General features: G+C 51.5%; 6 protein-coding genes across 6 annotated transcripts; 2 read left to right on the forward strand and 4 right to left on the reverse strand.

Annotated features, from left to right (window-relative positions):
• Window positions 1-7467: 7467 nt before the first annotated feature.
• Window positions 7468-7650, forward strand: PHYSODRAFT_410669 (hypothetical protein; the record flags this gene model as incomplete). Its single annotated transcript, XM_009527044.1, has 1 exon — window positions 7468-7650. A coding segment is annotated over one exon (183 nt), but the record flags the coding sequence as incomplete, so codon positions are not given.
• A 928-nt stretch (window positions 7651-8578) lies between these two features.
• On the reverse strand, window positions 8579-9043 carry PHYSODRAFT_433035 (hypothetical protein; the record flags this gene model as incomplete). The annotated part of the gene is made up of 2 exons (XM_009527045.1): window positions 8579-8844; window positions 8923-9043. Coding segments are annotated over 2 exons (387 nt in total), but the record flags the coding sequence as incomplete, so codon positions are not given.
• Window positions 9044-9392: 349 nt separating this feature from the next.
• Window positions 9393-10289, reverse strand: PHYSODRAFT_299814 (hypothetical protein; the record flags this gene model as incomplete). Its single annotated transcript, XM_009527046.1, has 1 exon — window positions 9393-10289. The coding sequence occupies one exon, from the start codon at window positions 10287-10289 to the stop codon at window positions 9393-9395; it is 897 nt and encodes a 298-aa protein (XP_009525341.1).
• Window positions 10290-12480: 2191 nt separating this feature from the next.
• On the reverse strand, window positions 12481-17511 carry PHYSODRAFT_488425 (hypothetical protein; the record flags this gene model as incomplete). The annotated part of the gene is made up of 2 exons (XM_009527047.1): window positions 12481-12746; window positions 16983-17511. Coding segments are annotated over 2 exons (795 nt in total), but the record flags the coding sequence as incomplete, so codon positions are not given.
• A 45-nt stretch (window positions 17512-17556) lies between these two features.
• PHYSODRAFT_405773 (hypothetical protein) lies at window positions 17557-17736 on the reverse strand (the record flags this gene model as incomplete). Its single annotated transcript, XM_009527048.1, has 1 exon — window positions 17557-17736. A coding segment is annotated over one exon (180 nt), but the record flags the coding sequence as incomplete, so codon positions are not given.
• A 1679-nt stretch (window positions 17737-19415) lies between these two features.
• On the forward strand, window positions 19416-19625 carry PHYSODRAFT_405182 (hypothetical protein; the record flags this gene model as incomplete). Its single annotated transcript, XM_009527049.1, has 1 exon — window positions 19416-19625. A coding segment is annotated over one exon (210 nt), but the record flags the coding sequence as incomplete, so codon positions are not given.
• Window positions 19626-27028: the final 7403 nt, after the last annotated feature.

Raw genomic sequence — 27028 nt, forward strand, 5'->3', positions numbered from 1 at the left:
CCGACCAAGACTCCGTACGAGTTGACGTTCAAGTCAAAGCCTCGGCTGGATCATCTTCGAGTCTTCGGGTCGATGGGTTACGCTCATGTCGATAAGTCGCGACGCACCAAGTTGGAGCCGAAAAGCTTCAAATGTATGTTTCTTGGGTGAGTGTACGACTTGGAGTCGAACAAGGTGAAGGTGTCCAGATCGGTGAAGCTGGACGAGCGCGAGGTGAACGGCATCTACGACATGGCGCCCAGCGAGAACTCACCGATCATTGAGTTGACGGAAGATGCCGAGGATACGGCACTGCCCGAGGAGATACAACGACGTGCCGCCGACGAGCCGATGGAATCAGTGGAAGAGACCGTCGAGGACACGGAGATGCATGAGGTGGAGACGTCGGAGCCATCCATGCAGGAGCTGACAACGTACCGACGACTCGCGAGACCGGTATTGAATGATGACATGGTCTTCCACCTCGAGCCGGAACGGACCCGGCGCGCCCGAGAACCGGTACTACTACTTGGAGATGGTTCCGCAGACGGTGAGGAGTCAAAAGAAGATGGTCCCGATGACTCGGACAACGATGATCACTTCTGGCCACCGTCTCCAAAGCGACCCAGGGTGGAAGAAGACAGCTTATTGGCTGAGGCGGTGCTGGCCTACGCCGCAGACGTCGGCGATGCCAATGACGCACCCCCCACGTATCAGCAGGCCATGCAGAGCGACGAGTCGTCGGAGTGGGTGAAGGCAATGAATGCGGAGCTCAAGGCACACGCGGACAACGGACCATGGACGCTGGTCCGTCGGACACCGAGTGCTCGACCGATCGGTTGTCGCTGGGTGTTCGCAAAGAAACGCGACGAGCACGGCCGAGTCATCCGGTATAAGGCCCGCCTGGTGGCGAAAGGGTTTAAGCAGAAGTATGGCGTGGACTTCTTCGAGACGTACTCGCCCGTGGCCAACATGAACTCGATCCGAGTGGTGTTGTCGGTTGTGGTGGCCGAGGCGTACATCACCGAGCAGCTGGATGCGGACACCGCCTTTCTCAACAGCGGGCTGGTGGAGCGCGTCTACATGGAGGTACCCTACGGAATCATCAACACGAAGAACATGATGTGTCGGCTGCAGAAGGCGATCTATGGTCTGAAGCAGGCGGCAAATGCCTGGTATAAGACCATCCACCGAGTCTTCGTGGGCATCGGATTTCGGAGCTGCGGCGGTGACCAGTGTGTATACGTCAAGGGCGAGAAGGGCAGATTCGTGTACGTCTGCCTGTACGTGGACGATATGATCATCGCAGCCAAGACGAGCAGCGAGATCCAGGAAGTCAAGGTGGCGCTCAAGAATACGTTTAAGATGAAGGAGTTGGGCGAGACCAAGTTCATTCTCGGTATGGAGATCGACCATGACTCATCGACGAAGACTCTCATGATCAAGCAGACTCAATACATTGATGATGTGGTGAAGCGGTTCAACCAGCAGGACGCCAAGGTGGTGGTGAACACGTGCGAGTCGGGCATGAAGTTGTCGAAGACTCAGTCGCCGATGACTCAGAAGGAACGTGAGGAAATGCAGGCGAAGCCCTACCGAGCACTCATTGGCTGTTTGCTGTACATTACAACGTGCACCAGACCTGATGTGGCGTACATCGTGACCCAGTTGTCGCGCTTCCTCGAGAACCCCGGGCAGCAGCACTGGAAGGCTGCCATCCGCGTGCTCAGGTACCTGAAGAGCACCCGAGACATCGGCATCGCCTACAATGGGAACGCGAAGAAGGTCGATGTGACGGCGTACACCGACGCCGACTGGGGCAGCAATCTCGACGACCGACGCTCGGTGTCGGGCATCATGGTGATGATTAGCGGGGCGCAGGTGGTCTTCAAGTCGAAGTACCAGCGCACGGTGGCGCTCAGCTCGGCGGAGACCGAGTACATGGCGCTGAGCCTGTGCACGCAGGAGGTGCTGTGGACCCGCGCCATGCTCAAGGACATGGGTCACGAGCAAGTGGGAGCTACCCAAGTATGGGAGGACAACCAGGGCGCGATCGCTCTCGCAAGCAGCGCTGGCTACAACGCGAGGACCAAGCACGTCGACATCAAGCATCACTTCATCCGCGAGAATATGTCCCGAGGACTCATCGTCGTCAACTACGTGCCGACGGAAGACCAGCTCGCGGACATGCTAACCAAGGCGTTGGGGACAAAGAGGCTCCAGTACGTGATCAGCGCAAGCGGAATCATCGGGACGGTCGTGCAGCATTAGCGGCCAGTGGGAGTGTTCATGAGTCTTCGGGAGCGCCGCCAATAGGTGCACATGGACGAGGAGAACGTGTGGACATATCCGCCGATGACTCGGAGGATCCGACGGCAACAGGAGAGCCGGCGGCAGCCGGGCTCTGGGTACACCAATGACTGGTCAGGGAGACCCATATATACTGAGATCAAGTCAAGCGGAAACCGGGAGTAATCCGTCTGATGAGAGGCACCAACGAGCACAAGGAGAACAAGAAGGAAAGCAGGAGGGGAAGACTAGAGAGTAGTTTGAGAGACGATAACATTTAATATCACTTCGGAATTTGCCCCCTCAACCACAAGCTACAAACCAACACCAATCAGCTCAACTCGGCATCGCTCGTTTGAATAAGACTTTTTTCCCTGCGTTGAAGCACCCACTTCCAAGTGATTGGCCCATTAGCGTATATCTCATTCCGCAATTTATCCCCCAAGCCCTCAAGTTAAAAGTTTGTTTGTTTGTTTTGCTTTTGAATTGAGGATCGTTATTGTCACTTAGCTAACATCCTCAAGTTAAATGGTCAAGATCAGCGCACCATGCGTCTCTCCTTCGTTCCGCTACTGTAGCTCTCTCGTCTGATCGTTAGCACACAACATAGTACAAAAATGAGCACAGTATACCTTACCTGCAAAATGAATGAAATAGCTCTCTCGTTGCTGGCGCCAACGCAGCCATTGAACGCTGACCAGGGTGTTATGTCACCGATGGCCTCATCAGACCAGGCAGCCTCAGTTGGTGACTTTCGGTTCCCGAGAACCCACCACGATAAAGAAGAGCGGGGCTTGCTGTTTACCAGCCTCACAAAGGTTTGGCTGAAACATCATTTCCGTATCGATATACTTCGATGTGAGCAACTATTTGTTCAAGTAAGCATTCTGGGGCAGATGCTGCGGCTGCGAAGCAGGCGCAGTAGATGCCCACGTTAGAATCAACTAGAGAGTTGGGCTGGGCGTGCTTTTAAGGATTAAAAACAAAACAACGGTGGGATTTACTCAATTATTATCCGTTATCATCATCCATGAAAATATTCGAGGGTGGATGACCAGCCAGACTGCTGAGCTGTCGCCACATGAAGGGGGGTGTTCCATGCCTAAGCTGCATTCCGACCTCCTTGCGCTAACCGCTAAAACTGTGGAGACGTGGGCTCTGACAACTGACGCCAGGTCTAAGCACGGGGTACGGATACATCCACCGGATATCGGTACTACATATTGTGAGTACGGTACCAATCTGCCCTATGCTCCGGTACCATTATCACGACAGTAGTACTATGTATCCTGGCGTGCGCGTCCAAATAAAGGGCGGTAATATTTATTTTACCGTAAGATATGGAGTGTCTAAATTTAGGGACGTCAGTGGGTGGCTCATCACAATTGGAAGAGGGGGGGGCAAGAAGCGAGTGGCGTCGGTGCTTGGGATGGCGGCATCCGGCTCCAGGAGACTGCTACAGCATGGTATGAGTTCGCAGTCAACGAGGCTCGGCCCGTCAGTATATCTTACCGTTAATAGGCGTCACACTAACACTATCGAGGTTGCTTCGTTCTTACTTTGGAATTTAGTATAGCACGCACGTAATCGGCCGGATAGCAGCGCCTAGGCTCCAGCAGACGAGCATCATGTCCACAGCGCAGCGCGAAGGCTCCGCCTCAGCTGTAGAGCGAACAGGCTTCGTCTAGTGCTGCCAAGACCTCACGTTTGATGTTCACAAAGAGTGCATCGTAGAGGTGGAGCTGCGGACATGGTGCTCAAGCTTGGAGAGAGAATGCGGACCAATTTGTGGAGAAGCCTCGCGCACACTGCTCGAATCACGACGGGATCGATGAAGAGTAAAGACATCATGAAAGCGCTCGGAGGTTTGCGGAGCGACGTACCTGTTAGTGACAAGAAGCAAGCACGCACGAGACCTGGTCGTTCGGTGTCCGGTGGGGAAACCGAGTGATATGGTACCGGATACATCGAAATGATGTACCGAACCGGAAGAAGCGATCCCGGAGCTGGTGGGATTCCGGCTGGTGATGCTACACGCGGTCGATAAGCTGCGTGGAGAGGACGTGGATGTTGTTACGCGATGATTGTTAAATATGTAAACGAAACAAACTTCTAGTTTTTTGTTGACGATGATGCGCTCATTTGGTACAACATTTCGTATCAAAATTTAGCTAGTGTACAGAATTCTATACCGGACGTGAGTTTAGCAACACCTTGTTGTATCAAATTTCGCATATGGGGATCATATGTTGTACCAATATACAGATTGTAGCTGTTAATGATGACAACGGACGAGTTAGATACTCGTATTGCTTTGGAAAAGAGCAAAGAGCTCAAGCCTTCGCGAGAGGACAACACGAGCTTCTTACCTGACCCAAGTCACTGCATGCAGCTGCCACAGACGGGTCGAGGCCATGTACAAACCTTCCTGAGACTTCGTGAACGCACCCATTCCCAGTTCAATGCCGTCGATGCTAAGGTTATGCGATCCTCTGTGGTGGAACAGCTTGCTCGTCACCTTCCGTTACCACTGATCACACCGTCCGTACCAATACAAAGATGACTATTTGAGCAACACTGGTAAATAATTAAAAACGTTACGTGTTAAAGCGACGATGAGGGACGATGAGGTTGAAGTGTTAGATGTTCAGGTGCTCGATGTTGAAGCGTTGCTTGCAGTGTCGAATGTTGAAGTGTTGTTAGATGTTGCATTTTGCTGCAGAACAAGCTCGCTATATGTACTAATACTTACGTAATGGCAAAGTTCGGCTCCCGCGTTGCGCTGGGGTTAGATTTTACTCAGGGCGCACTATTGACTACTTAGGCTAGGTTAATGACGTACACGTACCCTTTCAAAGGCAGCTTGCATATGCATACACCAAGCCAGTCGTACCTTGCTGTAAAGGCTTGCGGCTGTGAGCGTTAACTGTGTATAGCAAGCTGGAAGTCCAAGTTAGTCGGTGCTTGCTGAATAGACTATACTTCCTTTAAGAACACGGTCGGATATAATTACCCCAGGTGCAGGTGCAGGTAGCATTTGCTCTAAAACATGAGTCAAATGTGGGCATGATATGACTTCTTATCGTTACTTTTGCTGCTTGCGGCACTGGTCTTACATGAGGGTGACTCTTGGCTCACCTGACACCGATATCTAAAAGTCATAACAAACGCTTGTTTCCGTTGTGAACTACTGGTGTACACTGCGGCTGATGGATTATCTTCGTAAAGTAGGTAAATGATCATGATGGTCAGTATGCACGCGTTATATAGTGCTCCACTAACATGAATTAGACGGTCAAGGGTATAACGAGAAGCAACAATAACTACAATAAATAAGCATTCCCCAAAGCTTCATGTTACGAGTCTTATCGTGCCGATCTCCATTGTAAGGAAATTCGTACAACATACACACAAATCGTTACAATCCCTACAGTATCTTACCAAACATGCTTTCTCTAAATTTAGACATCACCTCGTGTAAACTACGGTGCTGCAGCGCTCCGAAATATTTATTTTCGTCATTTATTTTCATATGACTTTGTAGAGTTACTCGAAAACATATGATTGTTTATGATAGGGTTAGGAAGGCCTTACATATATTTGTTTTGTCCGGTGGATGTATTATCGTCCCTAAGCACGCGGGTGACATTCTCCGAGCGATACATGGGGAAAATTCTCCTAGCTTCATAGTGCCCAAACCTGATGCTATCCCCTCCTACCAGTTGGGAGAGACTATTCTCGGTACTGGCGAAAAATGATTCCGATACGCATGTACCTCTTCCACTTCCGAATCTACACAGCTTGCGACGGAGAACGTTCGAAGTCAATGCAGACTTTGCAATGGTGTGCGTACCCAGTGGCGCAACGGTGGACTCGAATGCAATATGATGTCGCTACTAGAGGGCCGGTTGCGCAGGCTGGAACAACTGCTGGAGCGAGAGCATGGAGCGTTCGTTGTTGACGGCCTGCTGGACACCAGAGTGTACGACTTACGCATTTTATCGAGAGGAAACAGGAGAGCGAGCAAGGTGTTCAATCAAATAGCGGACGCGAACACAACTGTAAGAGATATAGCGGTACCTACGTGGGTGAAGACAGGTGTGGTGCAGTGGAGTTCTCCCAAGTACGGCTACCCGATGGTGTCGCACCAGGCCACTCAGTTCCGTGAACTAGCGCTCCTACTCCTCTCTTCCTACCCGAAACTACTTACGGAGCCGCCGGCACCACACAAGATGTTCATTCAGCATGATGCCAAGGCCAAGGTTAATTTTGAGGCTTACGCTATTACCGGCGGTGGTTCTGCAGACGCAGTGCGCAAAGGGAGAACAAGTGACCATTGAGCCAGGATGTGAAGTACTGGAGAGTGTGGTGGCGAAAGCAATAGGCAGTTCCTCCCAACGAACATGGTGTACGCCCCATAAGTGGTTGACCAGGCTGTCTCCGACGTGAGCTAGACACCGACGATGGGCGCAAACAACTAAACAGTACAAAACTAAAATATCAGCCAACCGAGTTGGAATTGGGAGATCCACAGTCACAAAAGCGCAGCAAAAGCTTATATCGGAGAACGCAGAAGTGGGAAGCGCCCTGCAAAGACTAACCTGGGACAGCATCCGACACATTGTGGGGACGTCAACTTATGATCAACAATCTCTACATCGACTCAAGCTGAAGCTGCCACCCGAGAATCTAAGAGCGTACGTAGAGAGGCACGCGAAAAAAGGGAAACATCTGTGTCCAGCGGCAGTCGAAGTGCTTGGTGCTGTCACTGACATGTACTGGAAGGCGGTAGTCACCGCAACGATCGGCCTACTCTGGCGATTAAGAATAACGGCACTGCACACCAAGCCAGGCCAAAACCTCGGCAATGCACTCATGCTAGCGCAGCACAAATCGAAACTACGACGGACTTATCGACAAGTCGCTCTGGACACGCCACTGACGCCGGACACGTATGCGGAGTGGCAAGTCTCGACATACATTCACGGTGAACTGTTCAAAGAAGCGTCGCAGTGCCCCGTGCACGCGGTGGCACTACAAAATGATGTGGTGGGCTTCTTTCATGGATACAAAGGAATTCCACATGCAGGGGCGCGTGCCGGAGCAGTTCTTGCCCATCATGGAGTACTAAGTGGAAGCCTGTGGGGAACAAGTTTCTCACTCCCATCGCCATCATGCACTCACAATATTGCTGCTTTTGTCGCCCTTTATCATCTGCTCAGCGCTGCAGACACACGTGGCCTCAGAGGCATCCATGTCGCTGGGGACTACGAGCTGATCCTGCGAGTACTTAAAACTCGAGCGCCACCAAAAGCAAGACGACTACAAATGTGGTTTCTCAAGTGCAGACGTACCGCGGACAGAGTGCGAGTCGCGTCATGGACACTCTTGAGCAAGTCGGGGAACGCTGCAGCGGGCAGCCTGGCCTTGACAGTACCGGAGGAAGAGCTGACGCACGACCTCGAACCAGAGGCAATTCAGGCGAGATTCCCACATATCGACACACTAGTGTCGCGATGTATGCTTGAGTGGTATAACACGCACACAGATGCAACAGAGGCGCTAATAGATCAACGCCTACAAGGTAATAGTGGAGAGGAAGCGGCCGAGGGTTAATTAAACCACGGCAGTAGGGTTGTTAGGACTCAATCCCCGTTAGGAGAAGTTGTCCAATATACCTCATCATCAGCATCATCATCATCCATGAAACTATTCGTCGACCTGTGTACCCTCCCGGAGCACCGCTCCGGGTTGCCTATAAAGGACGATGTTACAGTGGTGTTGCTTGTGAGCTGGGCTACCATTTCTGCTAACTTCGACGCACATCACCAAAGGTGCAACAAAAATGTGAAATAAAACACCTGGATCCTTTACTTTTTTTGTACGTGTACAGGTAGAACGCAAGGTCTCTCGGGCTACGATTGTTGCCCGCAGCCATCATCACGGCATAATGTTGACATCCCCCACACTTATGAACACGACTTGAGATTGCCTGGCTTGAATCATTGATCCAGGCTGGATAATTTTCTTCGAGCCACTCGAACATCTCCTTGTCTGCACTACGTCTGGAAGGATCTGCCTGTAACCGGAGCCTCTCCTTGAGCAGTTGTAGCAGATGATCGCTGAGATCGGGGCGTTGAGCATGCTGCAAAAGAACAACTTCATCGTATCAATCGTGATAACGGCACTGCGTTCCGTTGGTAGAAAGCGAACCACCCCGAGCTGGTTGCGCGGCTTGCGGAAACCAAAGCTATTGTAGCCTGCTGCTTCGAACAAAGCTCTTTCAGGCTGACCCTCAGCGGTTTGTGTAGAGCCACTTTACCACATCAAGATGGCCATTACTCGCTGCATTGTTCATCGCATCAGCCGTGCAGCCCGCTCCTACCTTGTGCAGCCACTTCACAATATCTAGACGGCCGCCATCGGCAGCGTTATCCATCGTACGGGGCAAAGGTCTCACTGAAGTGTTTTCGGGAAGCCATCGCAGAACGACCAAGTTTCCGCGATAGGCAGTCATGTGCATTGCCAAACTCGTGCATCCTTCCGATCGGTTCGATTTTAACCACTTGAGCATCGCTATCTGGTTGTCCACAAATGAATCGGGTCTTTTGTCGTCACAACACGAAACGTTTCTCTTGCATCCTGGTTCATGACAGGCTTGGCCGGCTGCGTTATTCATGGCTGCAGCCGTACACCCTTCCGATCGATTTTCATGCAGCCATTTGACAACCGCAAGGTGCCCACCGCCAGCAGCAGCACTCATGGTTCGTGTGGTGCAGTGCGGGGTTCTGGCCATCCTTGCCTCCGTTTTCCTCTTGGCCAGGAGCGATCGCTCAATACGATGCAAGAACTGGACCACTTCCAGACCGTGTTTAGCAGCGATATCCATCTCGGTAAAACGTGCGTCCCCGAGCTCCGCAGAGATGGGGTCCTCTGAGTCGTTTTCGTTGACCACGTCTTTAAACAATTTATTCCGCGGTTTTCGACCATATCGCTCATATAGCCACTGAACCAACTCCAATTGTCCAGTTTTCGCCGCAGTAAACATGGCATGAGAGGGCCAAGCTTGTCCAAGACGAGCCATCCTAGCGAGCAGCAACTCCACGATCTGAATACGCCCGTGACTACAGGCGCAGGACAAAAGCGGGGCGATACACGAGCTGAGGGGACTCCACAGGCCGGTCGATCAACCACCGAATGAACTCGAGATCATCCGCTTCCGCCGCGGTATGTAGTGCAGCGCCGATAAGCTGTTCCGTATTCAGTTGACCATAGATCCGCGGAAGCAAATAGCGCACGATTTCTTTGCAAGTTGGCCACGTCTCCTCATAATACGCAGGACTTTCGTCAATACTGGCGTGCATTTCATAGCCATGCGCTGTTAGCCGCTTAGTTTCCTCGAAATAGCTCTGTTGGAAAGCAGACGTGAGTCCGCGAGCCGCCCTATGGGGGAGGCGTGATTCCACCCAGTGGATGAGATCCCAGTGACCACAGTCTACCGCCCAGTTGAGTAGCAGGTTGCCCCACTGAAGACCTCCCGTGTTATCAGCGCGCTCCAGCAGCTGCAAAATTTCCAGTCCCCCTTCTCTACAAGTTTCGTTCAGCACTTCTTGGTACACTGGACAGCCCGAATACCGGTCCAGAATCCACTCAAAGTGGTTCATATCCCCATGACGAACTGCCGCAGCCATTGCTTGCGTCAGCTCCCACCGGAAGTAGTGCGGTTCTACCTGCAGCAACCTCGCCGGACTCCAATTGTCGCTCTCCAGGATTCGAAGCCCCCTCGACCAAATGAACTCCAGCAGCAGCGTCGATCCGGGGTGACTCAATTGACAGCCTCGACTCAGAGGCATGTCCTCCACCAAGAGGTCAGAGATGGCGATGCCCACGCCGTCAGGAACATTGAATTTAAGCTTGTCGCGCAGGGCAAGGCGCACGACCAAGAGCGGCGCCACCTCCATTGAGTTCTTCTTTTTGTCGAGAGAAAAGGTCGAATGCCTTTCAAAAGCGGTGCACCCCATGTTTATTATACAACATCAGTATAAATAACAGTGATCTCGTAGTAATATGATATAACATTATCTATTACTTCGAAGTAAAGGGTATTATCATGCTAGAGTATATGGCTACTACGGTATTACTGTTAAATATACTGTCATTCTAATAACCGAGCACCTAAATATCATGTTATAAAAATAATTACGCGCTTCGAGCGACTTGTTTCGCAGTGGATATTTATCAGAACTTCCCTCAAAATCATTTGAGCCAATCACCTTCGAGTAACACGGTTACTGTGGAGCAAAGAACATACATACAACAGAAAAGAGGCAGAGCCACTCATCACCATGACGTTCGACTTCAATACAGAGGGCGAGTGCTCGAAACTCGGGGCGGACTTAGTTGGCTCATTTGCTCCTATGCCGCTGGAGATGCTCTTTCGTCATGCTTTGATCGCGGACAACTGCTAACAAGAACAGTCTGAGCTTGAGTTTGAGGACAAGCGAGTGGAACCGCTGGAGCCTCCACTGGCTTCTACGAGCTTTTCGTTCCAGGCCGCTCTGATGTCTTCGCATGAAGATTTCCACACGTCCTGCTTACAAGTTGTCGACGATTGCTACGTTGCCTTTGCGGATGGCTACCTGGCCGATAGCAGCGCGCGTTGTGCCCTGCAGCGCGATTTCCTGTTGCGCCATTTGTCCAACCAATGACACACGGTAATACGACGACCTCCAAGACCGTGGAAATCAGGTGGAGGTCGCTGAGTGAGTCCTTTGCGGTACTGGGTTATCACCAGAAGGCGATGGCCTCCGTCGAGTATCACAGACACGTGGGAATGCGTGCCATCAGCTCGTCGGCCAGATACACTCTGTGTAACACCCCGCCACGATCGTGTCGGTATTCCCTCACCTTCTCGCGTATCCACAACTGTGCGACGCCCTTGTTGGTGAGGTGCTGGCGGTTCCATCGCAGATTTGCTTCGCTGTCGAGGTGGATTCAGGTCGCATCTGCCGGATTGAAGAGCGGTTCGACTTCGGGACTGCCACACCCAAGATTATCCGTAGCAGGCAAGAGCTGCCGTTCATGCTGTCACAAGCAAAGCTTGCGGTGGAAGGCGCCAGCTACTGAAGTGAGGTGGTGCGACCAATTTCCAGCATTGAACAAGTAACTGACTGTGCTCGTTCTCATCTTACAGCGACGAAGAGCTCGAAAGTGGCGCCAATTACTCGGACGATACACATTGCTGATACCGTTACGTGATGGCGAGATACACAATACAAATTGTTAATCCATTATCTGTGTGCATGAGTCAACAGTTCACATGAAGTCCACATAGCAACCAGTACGAATGATTTGCTTGAATCAGTCGAGCACCGAAAAATGGTAGTCAAATCATTTGACTTAACTGGTAACATTCGCGTGTTCGTCCTCAACCTAGAGACACTGACGTAAGATACTTACACTTCAAGTCTGAGGGAGTCTGCTGGGACCGAGGAGCAGCTTGAACAAAATACTTAGCGGTTGAAGCTGGTGCCCAACTGACATGCTCGAAGCTGAGCGAATACGCGCGGATCGAGCTTCCAGTCTGCTCCAATCCACCCCGTCCTGCGTAAGCAGTGTCTGGGAGACCACAAACGAGCACTCGCGGACACCATCTCGGTCCCGGAGGTCAAGCAGCTCAAGAAGTTCACCACACTCAGTTGGTGGAATCATACCTGGTTTCGCCGACTGTGTTGGCTGTGTCGTTTGCCTTGGTCCACTTCCGTGCAGGCCGAGATCACGTAATGAACACAATATACCTCGCCTGAAAAATGAAAAATGAAATAACTTCACGTCCGTGACGGACCCTATCGGAGTCGACATGTTCTTTGGTGCTGTTTACAACAGCCATCGAGTACCTGGTTGCCCACAGACGTGCTGCAACTAAATTGACTACCCCGGATAGCCGTGGTCATGAGCTGCGCACAGCCGTCGGCCTTTTTTGTGAAGATTGTGGGTGCGTTATCCAGCCGAGGTCTTCGTTGCCCTTGAAGCGCGCCGTCACTCCAACCGGAGATATTTAAGTTAAGTGCTACGTAGCATAAAATAGTAATTGACTATAACTAATAATAACAGTAATAGTAAATGGTAGATACTACTGTGCATAGTACACGAGATTTGTATATCAATATCAGCAGTCGTTATAATATTAATAGTGCTTTGAATACTTCTCTCTCACGCAGTAATAAGGTAACAGTGATATTTTTGGATACTACGCGATGCTTTCGAGCACAGTACTAAATGACGGCTACGCATCATCATCACGACTGCCGCCGGCCTAGGTCTCCCTCCGTGACTCCGCAGCATCGAGGCCACATGCGAGTGCTTGTTCACGCTCGCGACAGCCATGGGCGTCACTCCCTCCTTGTTCGATGCGTTCACGTTCGCCCCGTTCTTGATCAGCACTCGAGCCACTTCAAGTTGTCCGTACTGGGCGGTGGCTCCATCGGGTAGACGACGCCTGTCCACGTAAGCCCCCTTCTCGAGGAATTAAGTAATTCAAGTAGATTGAAGCCTTTTTGTAAAAGTCTAAGTAGGTGAATGCATCAACTAGCACAGTCAAAAATAAAGTTTTATCAGAACTTGAAAACGCGATAAGAATTAAGGACAGGGTAAGATACGAAGATGATGGAGGCCGAGCAAAAGGAACATCAGCGATAACAAGATAAGTAGGTGCCTCATTATTGAAAACATCATGGTGTCTCCTCGTGCCAGCTGCCCCCCTGTGCAACACCAACTTGGCTGCCTCAAGTCTGCAGCAGCACGTTGGCTAGCGTGCGTGCTTGGAAAAGCGGTACCCGATCCTAAAGGCTCAGCGACTGGAAAAGGCCCGAACCTACAAGCGCGAGTACGATAAGCTGTACCACCGCGCTCGCCGTGACGCGCTTAACGAGCTTGGCCTGCGTATCATCACTACGGCCGCAGGTGGCGTGACCACGACTGTTGTTGAGTCGCTCGTCCTGCCTGCGCCTGGGGACATTGAGTTAGGGGGGTTCAACAACAGCTCAGAGCTCACCTCCCCGCTCTGCTCGACGACGTCGTGTTTTCTCGGCACCTACTCCCCCGACGGTGATCAACATTACGGGGGAGGAGGACCAAGAGGACCTATCAACTTGCGCCATTTGCCAGTACGCGCCAGTGGCGCCGGTCACCCCACCCTCATACCACATGCCATGTGTGCCGAGTGCATGTCAATGTACGCGGCGAGAAGCATTCAGGCCGAAGATGTAGCTAACTGCCCTACGTGTAGAGTTCCCATTCGGATGTAGTCATCCGGCTAGCCATACAGCTTTATTTTCTTCATTTTTGAGTAAGTAAAAAATAAATGTTTTTCACTTTATTTTGATGAAATGGTTTAAGCAGCAAATGATAATATAATTGTCGTATATACTTCTTTCATTTACATTGCGTCAGTATCAATAATAGCGCACAAGAGCAAGCTGTATTGCTGAGAAGTAAAGTCGTACGATCGTACGAATTGTCGCTATGGAATACCAATTTTCGTCAAGTCACAGTAAGTATCAAAGTAACACATTCGTACGATATTACAGATATAATATCTTTCACTGAAGTTTATCCTTGAAGTACACTATCTATCCTTGATCTACCACGTGTATAATACTTTCCTTCGATCTAAGTTCGATTAAAGTTAAATAAGAATTTTATGATATCCTTTTCGTACGAGAAGACTTTGAAGAAAACCAAGGTCCGTTCTCGACGTATTGACACTAAGAATTCGAAATGTATTTTTTGCTTTATTATGCTTTCGCAAAGACTTACGACTCTACTGCATACGTCTTGCAGCTCTAGTATTATTGAGTCATAGCAATGGCAGGCGACGCCGCAGAACCTGGTCGGGCGGACCTGCGTTTGTTCTTCGGCTTTGGGCCCGGCTTCTTGCCACGCTTCCCTAAGTCAGCTTCAGTGACGATGACTTCAGGTACTAGCAGTTGAAGATCCTGAGCGATGGTCGCCGAGCGGACGGTCGGGACAAACTGGTAGTAATATGTCCGCCGCGCGACCGACACGGTGTGTTCCTTCCAGGCAAAAAGCTCGCTCACGTGCATTCCGTGATGAATTGCAGCTTTGACTGCATGGACACACGGGAACATCAGGTCTTGCCAGCGTCGGCACGTGCATTCCTTCTCGATCAAGTTCACGGCTCGCCACAGATGGACGTGGTCCGGTCTGCTGGTGATGTCCGTGAATCGCACCATGTACTGGCCATCAAGGCACGGCAAAATCTGCAGGGTTTTCGTAAGAGCCATGATCCCGTCGAGCTTCTTCTTGTAGGTGGGAAGGAGAAAGCCCGAGAAGGCTTCAGGGGAGGTCCTCATCACGTCAATTTCGCCATCGTCGTACGGCTCGCCTTGGGAGGTGCTCGCGTGTCGTGCGTTGCTACCTAGATCTTCTGTCGCGAGGAGGTGCGGCGCCTTTCGGCGAACAGCTCAACCACCTTGACGAAGTATTGCTCGAAAGCTTCCAAGGGGTAGGAGGACCGCACTGCATTGCCCAACCAACTGTTAGCTGCATCGGACAGGTTGGAAGTGACCTCGTCATAAGAGGGTTGGTTGTACTTCTCGTTGAACGCGTATGTCACCCAGTGCGACTTGTCAATTCCAGCGAGATACTCCACCACCAAATGGCGAGTCTCCGAGAGCTTTGAGCTGTAAAACTTGTAGGCGTTCTCGCATTCGCTACGTGCCATCTGAAACACAAGCGACTGTTCTGCCGGCGTCAGCGCGGAGCCCTTCTTCTTGATGTTGGTGATAATGTGCCAAACGCAAAATCGATGTCCAGAATCCGGATACAACTTCGTCACAGACGCCAGGAGACCCTTCTGTCTGTCCGATACGAACACAGATTTCCACGCCGAGACGTCTTGAAGCGCGTCTTTCATGTTCTGCAGGAACCAGCTCCAATTCGAGTAATCCTCTTGATCGACAATAGCGAGTCCGAAACTAGGATGTGACCTTCTAGGTCCTTCCTGGTCGCCAACAGAAACACCCCGCGCTTGTTCACATCACCCTTGAGATGTATTCCGTCCAGACCGATGACGTGTCGGCAGTGTTGCATGGCTTGAAGGCATGCCCCTGGAATAACGCAAGCCCTCCTGAACATTCCATTCTCGCGCCTGCCAAACCCGTACCTTGTCTTGGGGATTCGCTTCACTCACCATGGCTAGATATCCCTCCAGCTTCTGGTAACTCTCGACGACGTCGTCGCGCAGCGATTCGAGAAGATCCCGCTTGATCTTGGATGCCGCAGTTCGGTTCGTTATCATCCCATTAGTCATCAAAAAGTCGATGATAGCCCGCCCAGTGACCGAAGCCCATGTTCCGCTGTAAGAGGGGAGCATCTCACCCTCAACGACGCCCCTCATCACTTGGTAGGGCACATCGCGAAGTCGCTGACGAGTGGTATCTCCTGCGAGACCGCCGTCAACAAAGGTATCGCCCTGAAAACCGCCGTGTCTGAAGTGGTCATGGGCCAGACACATCCTTGTTATCTTCCAGTTGTCGCGGATCCCGTACACCGTGATGAAAAATGGGCAGTTCGCAGTGCTGCTTGGAATCAGCTGCTGCTGTCCTTTCACCGTCTTACAAGTGTACTTGGCGTTTCCTTCTTGATGACGAGAGCGATAGCTGTTGTTGGCCACGCGAATGGAAAAGCCACGGGCTCGAGCAAACTCGTGACAGCGTTGCAGCACAGTCTTTTTTTACTCAAACGTCACAGCCGCAACGTTGTTCCCATGGTCGGAAACGGCGCCGTAAGAAGAGGAGTCGCAGGGATCCAAGCCGACATCTAGCTCAGGTCGTAGCATGCGCATCTCGATGAGTTCGGCGATGTCCGCTTTTTCGACAGCGGATGAGGTGATCATGGGCGAAGACATTGTCCGGGTGACCGAAACAGGAGAGGTGGTAGAGGTGTTGAGGCGTGTAGTTGGGTGGGTATCCGACAAAAAGGCGAATGAGCCCTGCAGTGAAAACTCGCGAGCTTAGAGAACACGGGCTAAACGAGGTGGTTATGAAACTCCTACAGAGATGTGTTGCTAAGCCCGGCCCAAGATACTGAAAAACTGTATGAACGTCCGTTTCAAAACGTACGACAAGAAGCTCAGAATACCGCGAAGTGAGATGCTCGGAATGACCGTCCGTTTTAAAACTTACGAGTCGTAAGTTATTGCTGTCGTACGTTACAATAAACGTAACAGTAGTTAACAGAGGTGTGGCCTGCTCAGAATGCCCGTCCGTTTTAACACCTACGACTCGTAGGTTGTTGCTTTCGTTCGTTACAACAAACCCAACTGTACTTATCAGACGCGCGGCCGACGAAGTTTTAATACAGAACCAAGTGCGTTAGTTTGGTCTGCGTGTGTACAATTCTACGAAGCGAGGATGTAAACTTACACATTAGCATTACGACACTCTTACTCTAAATTGGTAACTTCGTACGAAATTACTTGGCCCCGGAAAACAGTTATTTTCGCCCATAAAATTAACGTTCAATTCGGATATGGTAAAACGTTATTTTTGACTGTGGCAATCTACTTGCAAGTTGATGCATTCACCTACTTAGACTTTTACAAAAAGGCTTCAATCTACTTGAATTACTTAATTCCTCCCCCTTCTCCAGCAGCATCTCTACCATGGACGTGTACCCTCGCCACGCCGCACACATGAGCGACGTCCAGCGCTCGAAGTCCACGGCTTCGATGTTAGCGCCGTGGTCCAACAGTAGCCTCCCCATCTCAAGAGCCCCTGCGTCACACGTAAGGTAGGGCGCCGTGGCTTGATTGGGCAGCGCCGTCACCATGTCCGCCCCCTTCTCCAGCAGCAGCGCCATGGCACTCGTCCGTTTGCCGTAGATCGACGCCATGAGCGGCGTCCAGCTCTTCACGTCCGGAATCTCCAGGGCCGCCCCACGGTTCAATAACACGCGCACACAGTCGAGATGGCCGCGTTGAGATGCGACGTAGAGCGCTGTCTCCCGATCCTCCTGCTGCTTGTCGATGCTCGCTCCGAGCTTGAGCAGCTCTTCGATCGCTTCGGCACGGCCCCTGCAGGATGCAGTCATGAGCGGCGTCCACCCTCGTCCATCCGAGTTCTCAATGTTCGCTCCGTGAGTCGCCAGCTGCCCCACCACCTCGGCACGGCCGTGCTGAGCGGCAATGTAGAGCGCTGTGCACTTGTTGGGAAGGCGCGTGTCGAGCTTCGGCTGCTTGAGCAGCAATAGAGATACCACTCAACTATGGCCGTTCCACACCGCCACCATGAGCGCCGTCCAGCCGGCCTTGTTGCTCTGGTTCACGTCAGCGCCGCGCTCCAGCAGCAGACGTACGCAGTCGGCGTGTCCGGCCTCGCTGGCCAGCAGCAGTGCCGAGTAGCCATTGACCATCTTCTGGTCCACGGACGCGCCTCGACGCAGCAGCGGCTCCACGACCTCGGCTGGTTCTGGAAGGCGGCCGCCATGAGCGGCGAGCGGCCGTCGGCGATCGTGGCATCCACAGGCACATAGTCCAGCAGAGTCGTGACGAGGTCCACGAAGCCCTTAGAGCTCGCCATCATTAGCAACTGGGGACCGATGATGGCCAGATCGAACTGGGGCTCGGCTGGATCACGCTGGATCGAGGCGTGCTTCTTGGAGGAGGCGCGTCGCTGCTCCGTCATCGCTGGTCTTGGTGTTGGAGGAGTGCGAGCTTGGCGGGAAATTGAACAATGAGGTAGAATGTGGCGAACTTCCAGCAGCGGTCATGTTGGAGTGGTACATCCTGACTCACCAGGGCCTGGTCGCGTCATCTCGTGAAAACTCGTTACATGATAGACCTTTCGGACGACGTGACGACGGGAGATCTGCTAAAATAAAATGAACAACGTTATTTGCCACAATGGCGCATATTGTGGCAAATAACGTTGTTCATTTTTTTAAACCCATATAAAACCGTTTGATCAGTTTAATCCGTAATTTATTTTAAATTACCAGAGCGTTTAGTGCGGCCAAAATGGTTGCTGGAACGCGACCTTCGGGCATAGTGGAGTTCAGTCACTTGTTTAATAACGTTGCTAGTTAAGAGTCGCATTAGAATTGTTTGATGAGACCACTTTTTGGTCTCATCAAACAATTCCCCGTGATTAAACTTTTATGCGCGACTTTTGGTGAGGGTTTTGGAAGGCGCCCAATGATTTTCCAGATGATCTGCATAAAAAGCTCAAAATTGTGGCTCAATTGTGGCTCAACTGACTATTGTCCGCGAAGACCATTCTGACCCGGCAGGTTTGTCGTATTGGGCCGATACGGCAACCCACAAGCCACACCGAGTCACAATCAGCCACAATCAGAGGTAAAGGCAGTAAGATATATTGAACGCAGCGTGTATTTAATGTGTATCTGCACTGTGCTATTTGCAACTGAAGTATGGATGCACTGCTCTCAGGCCATCGACGAACAGAGTAAATTGAAGCGGTTGCAGGTGCTCAGAGGTTACTTGAGGCACCTCAAGTTGCTGAATAAATATCACCGCGTATACCAACACCATCATGCCGCAGTTGTGCCATCTTGTTGTCGGAGGCTGTCCATGATTCAAATTTGGAAGCGTGTATGATAGTCCATGATAACTGCAGCTACGTACGTGTTGCAAGGCGCGCATGACAACGACTCCGCAGCAAATGCGACCGGCTCGTTACCATCTAGATCAACTTTCACGCTCCACACCCGCGTCTGCTCAAACTGCTCCGGTATCCTGGCATTCAACTTTTCGTCGACGGCTCATTTCGTTCGGTGCCTCGCTCATTTTACCAGTGTGTGGTTGTGGTGGTGCGAGATGCCGTTAGTCGAGTCTTTATTCCGGTGGTCTAAGGTCTGACAACGAACCGCACCATTCCGACGTACAACCGGCTGTTCCGGTTCATAGCGGATGCAGCCGGGCAACCGCTTCTATCAGCACAAGTTGTGGTCGACTTTGAACAAGCCCTGATTGATGCGGTTAGTGAGAACGTTTCGACGGCGCGCGTAATCGGCTGCTTGTTTCACTGGAAGCAGGCGATTCGCCGTCGGATAATTGCGCTGCACCTGCCAGCTCGCGAATTGGTATTGCCATGGAAGTTGGAGTGCTGGATATGCTGACGGTAGTGCCGCCTGCAGACGTCGACCCCCTCGGATTACAATTCGTCGAGCGAACGATTCGTCGGCGCTGTCGCGAGGAAGGCGCCTCCTACTCGACCTGCCACTGGGCCCTGTTTTGGGCTTATGTTGGCAGAACGTGGCTGACCCTGTTCCCGGTGGATATATGGAATGTGCATGGTATGGATTTGCAAGTTGTCTATTGTGCAGGGGCCTTGACTGCGTTTCATTATGCTCTGAACTCACATGGGACACTTTTAGATTTTCTGAAAAGCTCAAACGTAGGTCCCAACTTCATCGTTCAAGTATACAAATGAAGCCATTTACTTCGTGTACCTTGGTGAAAAGTCACGGTAATTGCCCGGCTTAAGTTAATGGCTAAGAAAAGAAATGCTAGGCAACAGTCTAAACCGGTGTAAGCCGGTGCTAACCCAAAACTTGATCGTAGCTCAACGGTACGTTATTGTGTGCGATTAAGTGTCGATTTGTATACCAACGACTAGTCGCAGAGCTATTTATGCAGATAGGGTGCTTGCTTTTACACCAATGAGAGTCAATCACAAAATATGGGGCATGAGGTGCCGGCACCCGACTTCGTTTTACTATCCAATTAGAAACGATAGAAATAGAAAAGAGATGATGGATAGTTAACGCATATTGTATACTTTCATAAGATATATCGGTATTAACTCATCGTCAGAAGGGTCGCACGTGGCTTGCTTGATGGAGTCCAGGAAGTGCTGCAATTGAGATCATGTATCGCGCGGCTACACGTCGACCCAGCTGCGAGTCGTAGCCAAGTCTGCCTCCAACCGAGCTGCAAGAGCGCTTCGACTGTCGCGGATGGGGTCGCTTGGTGCTTATCGACGTGTCAGCAACCTCTCGTACCCCCAGACGCCCGTCTGCACCCGCAGTCACTGCCATCGGCCTTTGAGGTGCGTAGTATTCGTACGGAATATCACTGCCGGTTCAGGAGCAGCTTATTCTCAGCCACTGCGGACCCGATATACACCGACTGTACTGACGTGTTGCGCATTGTGCCGTTGTTGTCGCTGTTATTGTTGTGCAGAGCGGTCTGTGCAGTTTTCACCGCCGGCCACGATCAAACTCTATACTAATGCCAGCGAGCTAGCCTAGGTCTACCCAGCGTCGAATGGTGTGTAGCCATTGCTCAAAGCTCCACGCTGCCCTCATGGCCCTATCACGCTACGTGGTAGCAGCGTCGCTCGGCGTGTGGCGGTACCAGCTCCGCCTGAAGCACGTAGCCATCCACAGTCACAACCTGCAGCGAGATTTCGCGTGCGCCTCATCAAGCCTACGCTGGCGGCTGACACGTGCTACGCGGGGCAGTACGTGCGCCAAGAGGTGTCCAACCCGGAGCAGACAAACTTTGGCAAATGTACGGGCGGCGTTTTCAGGAGTTCGACCGTGAGGGCGGGCTTTCGTCTCAAAGACGCGGAAGCTTTCGTTCAAGAAGTTAGACCACGTGCACGATCAGAGCAAGCAGAACCCGATTCCAATTCTTTCAGTAGCAGTAGAAAGCCTCGGTTATGAGGCTAGTAATCGTCGTATTGGCATGTTTCGTGGGGCTCTGCTATGATATTGGCACCAGTCGACAAAATTGGTTATACATTTGTACGGAGTTGAACTGTACATACTAAGAAGCAAATGAAAGAGATCTCGCATGTCCTTGGGAGCTCACTTCTTCTCGTTGTGCTTCTTTACGATACAAAGTATACACATACAAATTATACACACTGACGTAACTTTGTGTAGGCACCAGATGCAGCGGCTTATTTGGTTTATCGAGCTACCGCCCTACGCACTCGATGGAGAAACATCAGCGTAAAAACGACTTGAACTCTTCTTTTGCGATGCAGTGTAGAATGGAAAGTGAGATTGAATCAAAAGCTTTACCTACGAGACCTTAGCAGTTCGCTCTAGTTCCTACAATCTAGAGCCCTGACAAACTTGATCAGCACTTCGCGAAGCTTTGACGACCATCACTCTCTGCAACATGCAAGTTGCCCTTGTGTGCAGCACATAATCTGTGACGTGGTGCTGCAGCTCAACACTCCCCCTCAACTTGCATTCCAGGATCGCCGCTGCTGACAACGCCACTTGCCTTCACCAGTATCATGAACTGCGGAGTCGGGGGTGGCTTGGTAAGGTAGTCTGCCAGTTGTTGAACAGAGCGCACATGCTGGACCTTGATCGTTCCGTTTTCGACTTGATCACGAACGAAGTGCACGCGGAGGTCGATGTGCTTGGCGCGTGGGGTGTACCTGCTGTTGCTCGCCATGCTGATCGCTGCCTTGTTATCGATGAAGACTTTAGTAGCACACGTATCTCCCACCAGCATCTCTCCGAGCAGCTGCCGCGCCCACACCACTTCCTGCACCGTCACCGCAAGTGCCATGTACTCGGCTTCGGCCGAAGATAGCGCGACGGTCGCCTGTTTCTTCGCCTTGAACACGACCGGTCCACCACACAGCTGCAGAAGCACGCCTGATGTCGATCGGTGAGTAGATAGATCGCTTCCCCAGTTTGCATCGCTGAAGGCGAGCAAACACAGCTGAGTTCCGCGCCAATACTTAACACCAGTAGTGAGTGCACCCTTGAGGTACCGTAGCACGCGCACAGCCGCCTTCCAATGCATTTCACGTGGATCCTCGAGGTGTTGCGATAGAATGCTGACGGCAACACAAATGTCGGACCGGGTTGCATTAGCAACGTAGAGAAGTGAGCCAACAAGTTCGCGAAATGGCTTTTTCTCGTTCATCCTTGCGTGTTCGTCACTTGCACGCAGATCTTGCCCGACGACGCTCGGGTTTCGGACAGGGTGAGCCTCTGCTTGGCCAAATAGCTCAATGATTCGCGAAATGTATTGCGCCTGACAAACGAAAAGCTCTCCACGCTGCGTGTTGTAGCGAAGCTCCATTCCGAGAATAAAGCGAGCATCTCCAAGTGACTTGAGACGAAAACGCGCACCCAATGCCTCTGCAATACTCGACGCTTCTTCTTCGGCCGCACATCCGATAAGCAGATCATCGACATACAGGACGGCGAAAACGGGCCCATTGTGACGAACTCGAACGAACAGGCAGGGATCCGACTTGCACAGCTTGAACCCCAGGGCGATGAACACACTTCGAATGGTCTTGCGCCACACAGCAGCGGCTTGCCTCAAGCCATAGAGACTGCGACGAAGGCGACACACCATGCCTTCACGAACATTGAGACACTCAGGCGGCACCATGTACACTTCCTCTTCGAGGTCGCCGTTTAGAAAGGCCGTTTCAACATCGTACTGCTTCACCATGTATCCGAGCTGGCAGCACACCGCAAGAAAAATCCGCACCGTGTTGAGACTGGCAACAGGAGAGTAGGTAGATGTGTAGTCAACACCATACGTCTGGAAGCAACCGAGAGCAACTAAACGCGCCTTGTACCGGATAATGTTTCCGTGTTCATCTCGTTTAAGGGCAAAGACCCACCTGTGCCCGATCACACGAACACCGGGCGGACGGTAAACTAAATCCCAAGTGTGGTTGCGCACATGAGCTCGGATTTCAGCGCGACACGCCTCTTTCCACTTGTCCGAGTCCGCAGAACGCATCGCGTCACGGAACGAGTTGGGAATACTTTCCGAGGCAGCAAGAGCAATCTCGTACTCGTCGTCAATTCTCGGGCGCTTGCTGTCCGGCTCACCAATGCTTCCGTCCGAAGTGTAGCCATCTCCCGTCGCATCTTGTCCACTTATCGGATCGGTTTCGCCATTCTCCAGCAGCAGTCGTTCGGCTTCCCCAGTCTCTCTATTGCCTTCACTCGGTGGTAGCGCTGGCAATGCCGGGGTTCTTGCTTCTTGAGCACTTGTCAGCAGACGCGGTTGGTGGGGCGCCGAAATACGAACTTGACGAGGTCTAGTTGGGTCAAACACGAGTTGATCGCTCAGCGAGGTTTCGCCAGTGCGCATGGACGATGGAATCAGAGCTGATTGACGTAGAGAGGACTGGCTGGCGAGTTGTCGAGCAGCTGTAACGTTCGAGCTCGGCTCTGAAACTGGGATTAAAAGTGCTTCTCCCCCTCTGCGAGACATCTCACCTTCGCCACGGCGAACCAGTGCGTCTGGTACTGCATCGACTTCCATGTCGACGGGATCACCATCGACCTCGGTCATTTCAACGTCTCCGCTGTTGTCCGTCGCAGGCAAAACCGGTTCTTGTGGCTGCTGCGAGGTACTCACATCCTCGTCGAACTCCAACGGAGCCTGCCTTGTCACGTGAACCACAGTGCGATAGTTGTCAGCAGGACGCTCATCCAAGGTGATGGTCCTGGTAGTCACGATGCGCTCATCTTCAGCATCCCAAACGCGATAGGCCTTCGAGCCAGGAGCGTACCCGAGAAAGATGCATGCGTGAGCTCGGGCATCCCACTTGCTCGGACGTGACTTGTCAACGTGAACGTATCCTCTCGATCCGAAGACTCGCAGGTGGCTCAGGTCAGGCTTGTGTCCGGCGAAAACTTCATGGGGAGTAGTTTGAGGGCGAGCAGTGTTCGGTACGCGGTTCGTCAAATACACAGCCGTACTCAGAGCTTCACCCCACCACTCACGAGCCATTCCGCGGTGGTACAACATTGAGCGTGCCATCTCAACCAGCGTGCGGTTCATACGCTCAGCGAGACCGTTTTGCTGCGGAGTGTGAGGCGTGGAGGTCTGGTGCACGATCCCATGAGCCGCGAAAAAGTCCCCAAACCTCTTGTTCACATACTCTCCTCCGTTATCACTGCGCAAGCAGCGAATACGACGACCGGTCTGCGCTTCCACGAGCGCCTTGTACTCCACAAACCGAGCAAATACCTCCGACGTCGCCTTGATCAGATATATGTGCACGTAGCGAGAATAATCGTCGGCAAACGTCACTACGAAACGCGCTCCCCGTTTCGACTGAGGCTTCATTGGACCCAAGACGTCGGAGTGTACGAGGTCCAGCAATCCTGCGGTCTTCACACTACTGCCGGACTGTCTTGCGAACGGGCTCACAGTCATCTTGCCACACGAACAGCTAGCACAGGGTACGTCAACTGGGACATCATCATTTTGACCAAAGCTCGGAACGCCCTCCGCAGCGCGCGACACCAACATCATCTTCTTCTTCGACACATGCCCCAGCCGCTCGTGCCACAGGCTGCCAGGGGACAGCTCCGCCGATGCTGCAACGTCCTTACCGCGCTCCTCATCCGTCGTCGCCACCACGTTCCAGACAAATAATTTTTCCCCCTTCTCCACACGCGCAACCAATCTCCCTTCAAAACGGATAGTGCAGCCATTACCAGAGAACTCCACAGAAGCACCCTTGGCCACCAACGACGGAATCGACAGCAGTCTCCGGTCGAGGTCCGGAACATACAGTACTTCAGTCACCTTGATCAACCGGCCGCCGCTAATCAGGAAGCGCACAGTTCCCACTCCCATCGCACGTAGGCGTTGTCCGCTGCCTACTACAATATCCGTCGGGCTCTTCAGCTCTCGGAACTCCACGAAATCTTGCCGGCTGTGCGTCATGTGCGTGCTGGTCCCACTATCCAGCAGCCGTGCCGTCGATGCCTCCCTCGTCGCGGCGAGCACAAACTCATCTCCGTCGGCCTTCTTACTGAGCGTTGGGCACTCTGCACGCTTGTGGCCGAACTGGTTACATTCAAAGCATCGCCCATCAAACCTCGACGCTCCACGACCTCCACGTGGTTGGCGCTGCTGGCCACCACCACGACGGCTTCAGCAGGTCCTTCCTCGCGAGTGCCATGCGACAGTTGAATTCCCACAGGAAATAGTTGTCCTCGCGCAGCACGTCGTTAGGACCCAGCGTATTTGAGCTCATAACCAAAAACGACTTGAACTCTTCTTTTGCGATGCAGTGTAGAATGGAAAGTGAGATTGAATCAAAAGCTTTACCTACGAGACCTTAGCAGTTCGCTCTAGTTCCTACAATCTAGAGCCCTGACAAACTTGATCAGCACTTCGCGAAGCTTCGACGACCATCACTCTCTGCAACATGCAAGTTGCCCTTGTGTACAGCACATAATCTGTGACGTGGTGCTGCAGCTCAACAAGCGTTTGAGCAATGGAAGGGCAAGCAAAAGTTAACGCTTTAATTTTAACAATATAATAAATATATAGCTAAATTATACAGCGATAGCAACATTACCATTTGTGAGCTACCTATTTGCCGACTCCTAACGTATTCGCCCGAATATAAGCCCCCTCCCGAATATAAGCCTGCCGCAACAAATACCGGTAGTTAACGGTTTGTACATATACATACAAAATCCAAGATATTTTTTTAGAGCTGATATAATATCTGATAATTTCAAGCTTTTAGGCCTGTACTATAAAATAAAGTCCGGACTTTAATAGGGCGAGTATGTTAATTATGAGCGAGACGCTCTTTCACTAAGAAGAAATTCCATATTAGTGACAAGATCGTATCCTGCTCGCGTAGTATTACATCTAAGACCTCGCGCGCGAAGCGTGCTACTGAACATTGATCAGTGCTGAGAGACCTCGCGCGCGAAGCGTGCTGCTGTTCCATCTTTGAATGCGTAATTAAAGTTGCTAACTAGAAATTTGCAATATGAATTTTGCAACTTTCGGATTTGATTGCACGTCGGTACGAAGTAGGCCGCACAAAGGTGTAGTGCCGTCGCTTGTACTCCAACGTCCGGTAGCTTGGTGAGCTTGCCGCGTTATGATAAGTCGGTGAGCTTGCCGTGTTATGGTAACTCGGTAAATCTGGTAAATCTACCATTTTATGGTAACTCGGTATTCATATGGGAACTCGAATGCCATATGTTATAAAGTTTCGCAGATAGTGCTCTTTTTGTTTCACCTTGTTTGAGCCACTGGCAGCAATGGCGCCGAAAAAACATACGTGGAGACGCACCTGCCGATGGATGAGGACAGCATCTCAGGTAAATGGATCGAAGCCGCCATGTCCAAGGCGGAGAATTCTGTTACTCGTGTCACAGGACAGGAGTCTTGTGTCAGCTCTGGGCTCCAGAAGCAAGAGGCAGTAAGAAGTGTACTTAGTGTGGGTAAATTTCCCGAAATTTAATGCTAGTGTTTGTATGCCCGTAGTGAAACTAATACTTAAGTACTATTTTCTTGTCAAAATTTGAGGGTTTTAATTAGTGTGGGCCATACTACGACGCTATTAGAGCAATCCCACCCGTTTGAACAAAAAACCAAAACTAAAAGCGAACTTAGCTTAGGTTCGTGAAAGTATTAGTTTTCAAGTCGAACAAAACCAAAACAAAACCTCAACAAAACTAAATTTGCTGCACATACAAAAACCAAGATAAATGAAGCGTCGCTACTATCCTGCAGCTATCCCGCAGCTATATTTGACCGTGCTTTAGCTCCAGATGGACGTTTTCTAACACTTCTGAAGGGTCGCCCTCCTTAACTTTTTTGGCTCACCCAGTCTGCAGATTTGACTTTAGTTTTGTTCAAACGGGTGGGATTGCTCTTAGCGAACCCACACTAATTACACTTCTTGCTGCAGCAGAAGTAGGTGAGACGGACCTAGAGCTGATATCGTGTTGG

The sequence above is a fragment of the Phytophthora sojae genome (genome assembly GCF_000149755.1).
Source record: "Phytophthora sojae unplaced genomic scaffold PHYSOscaffold_3, whole genome shotgun sequence".
Lineage (NCBI taxonomy): Eukaryota > Oomycota > Peronosporomycetes > Peronosporales > Peronosporaceae > Phytophthora > Phytophthora sojae.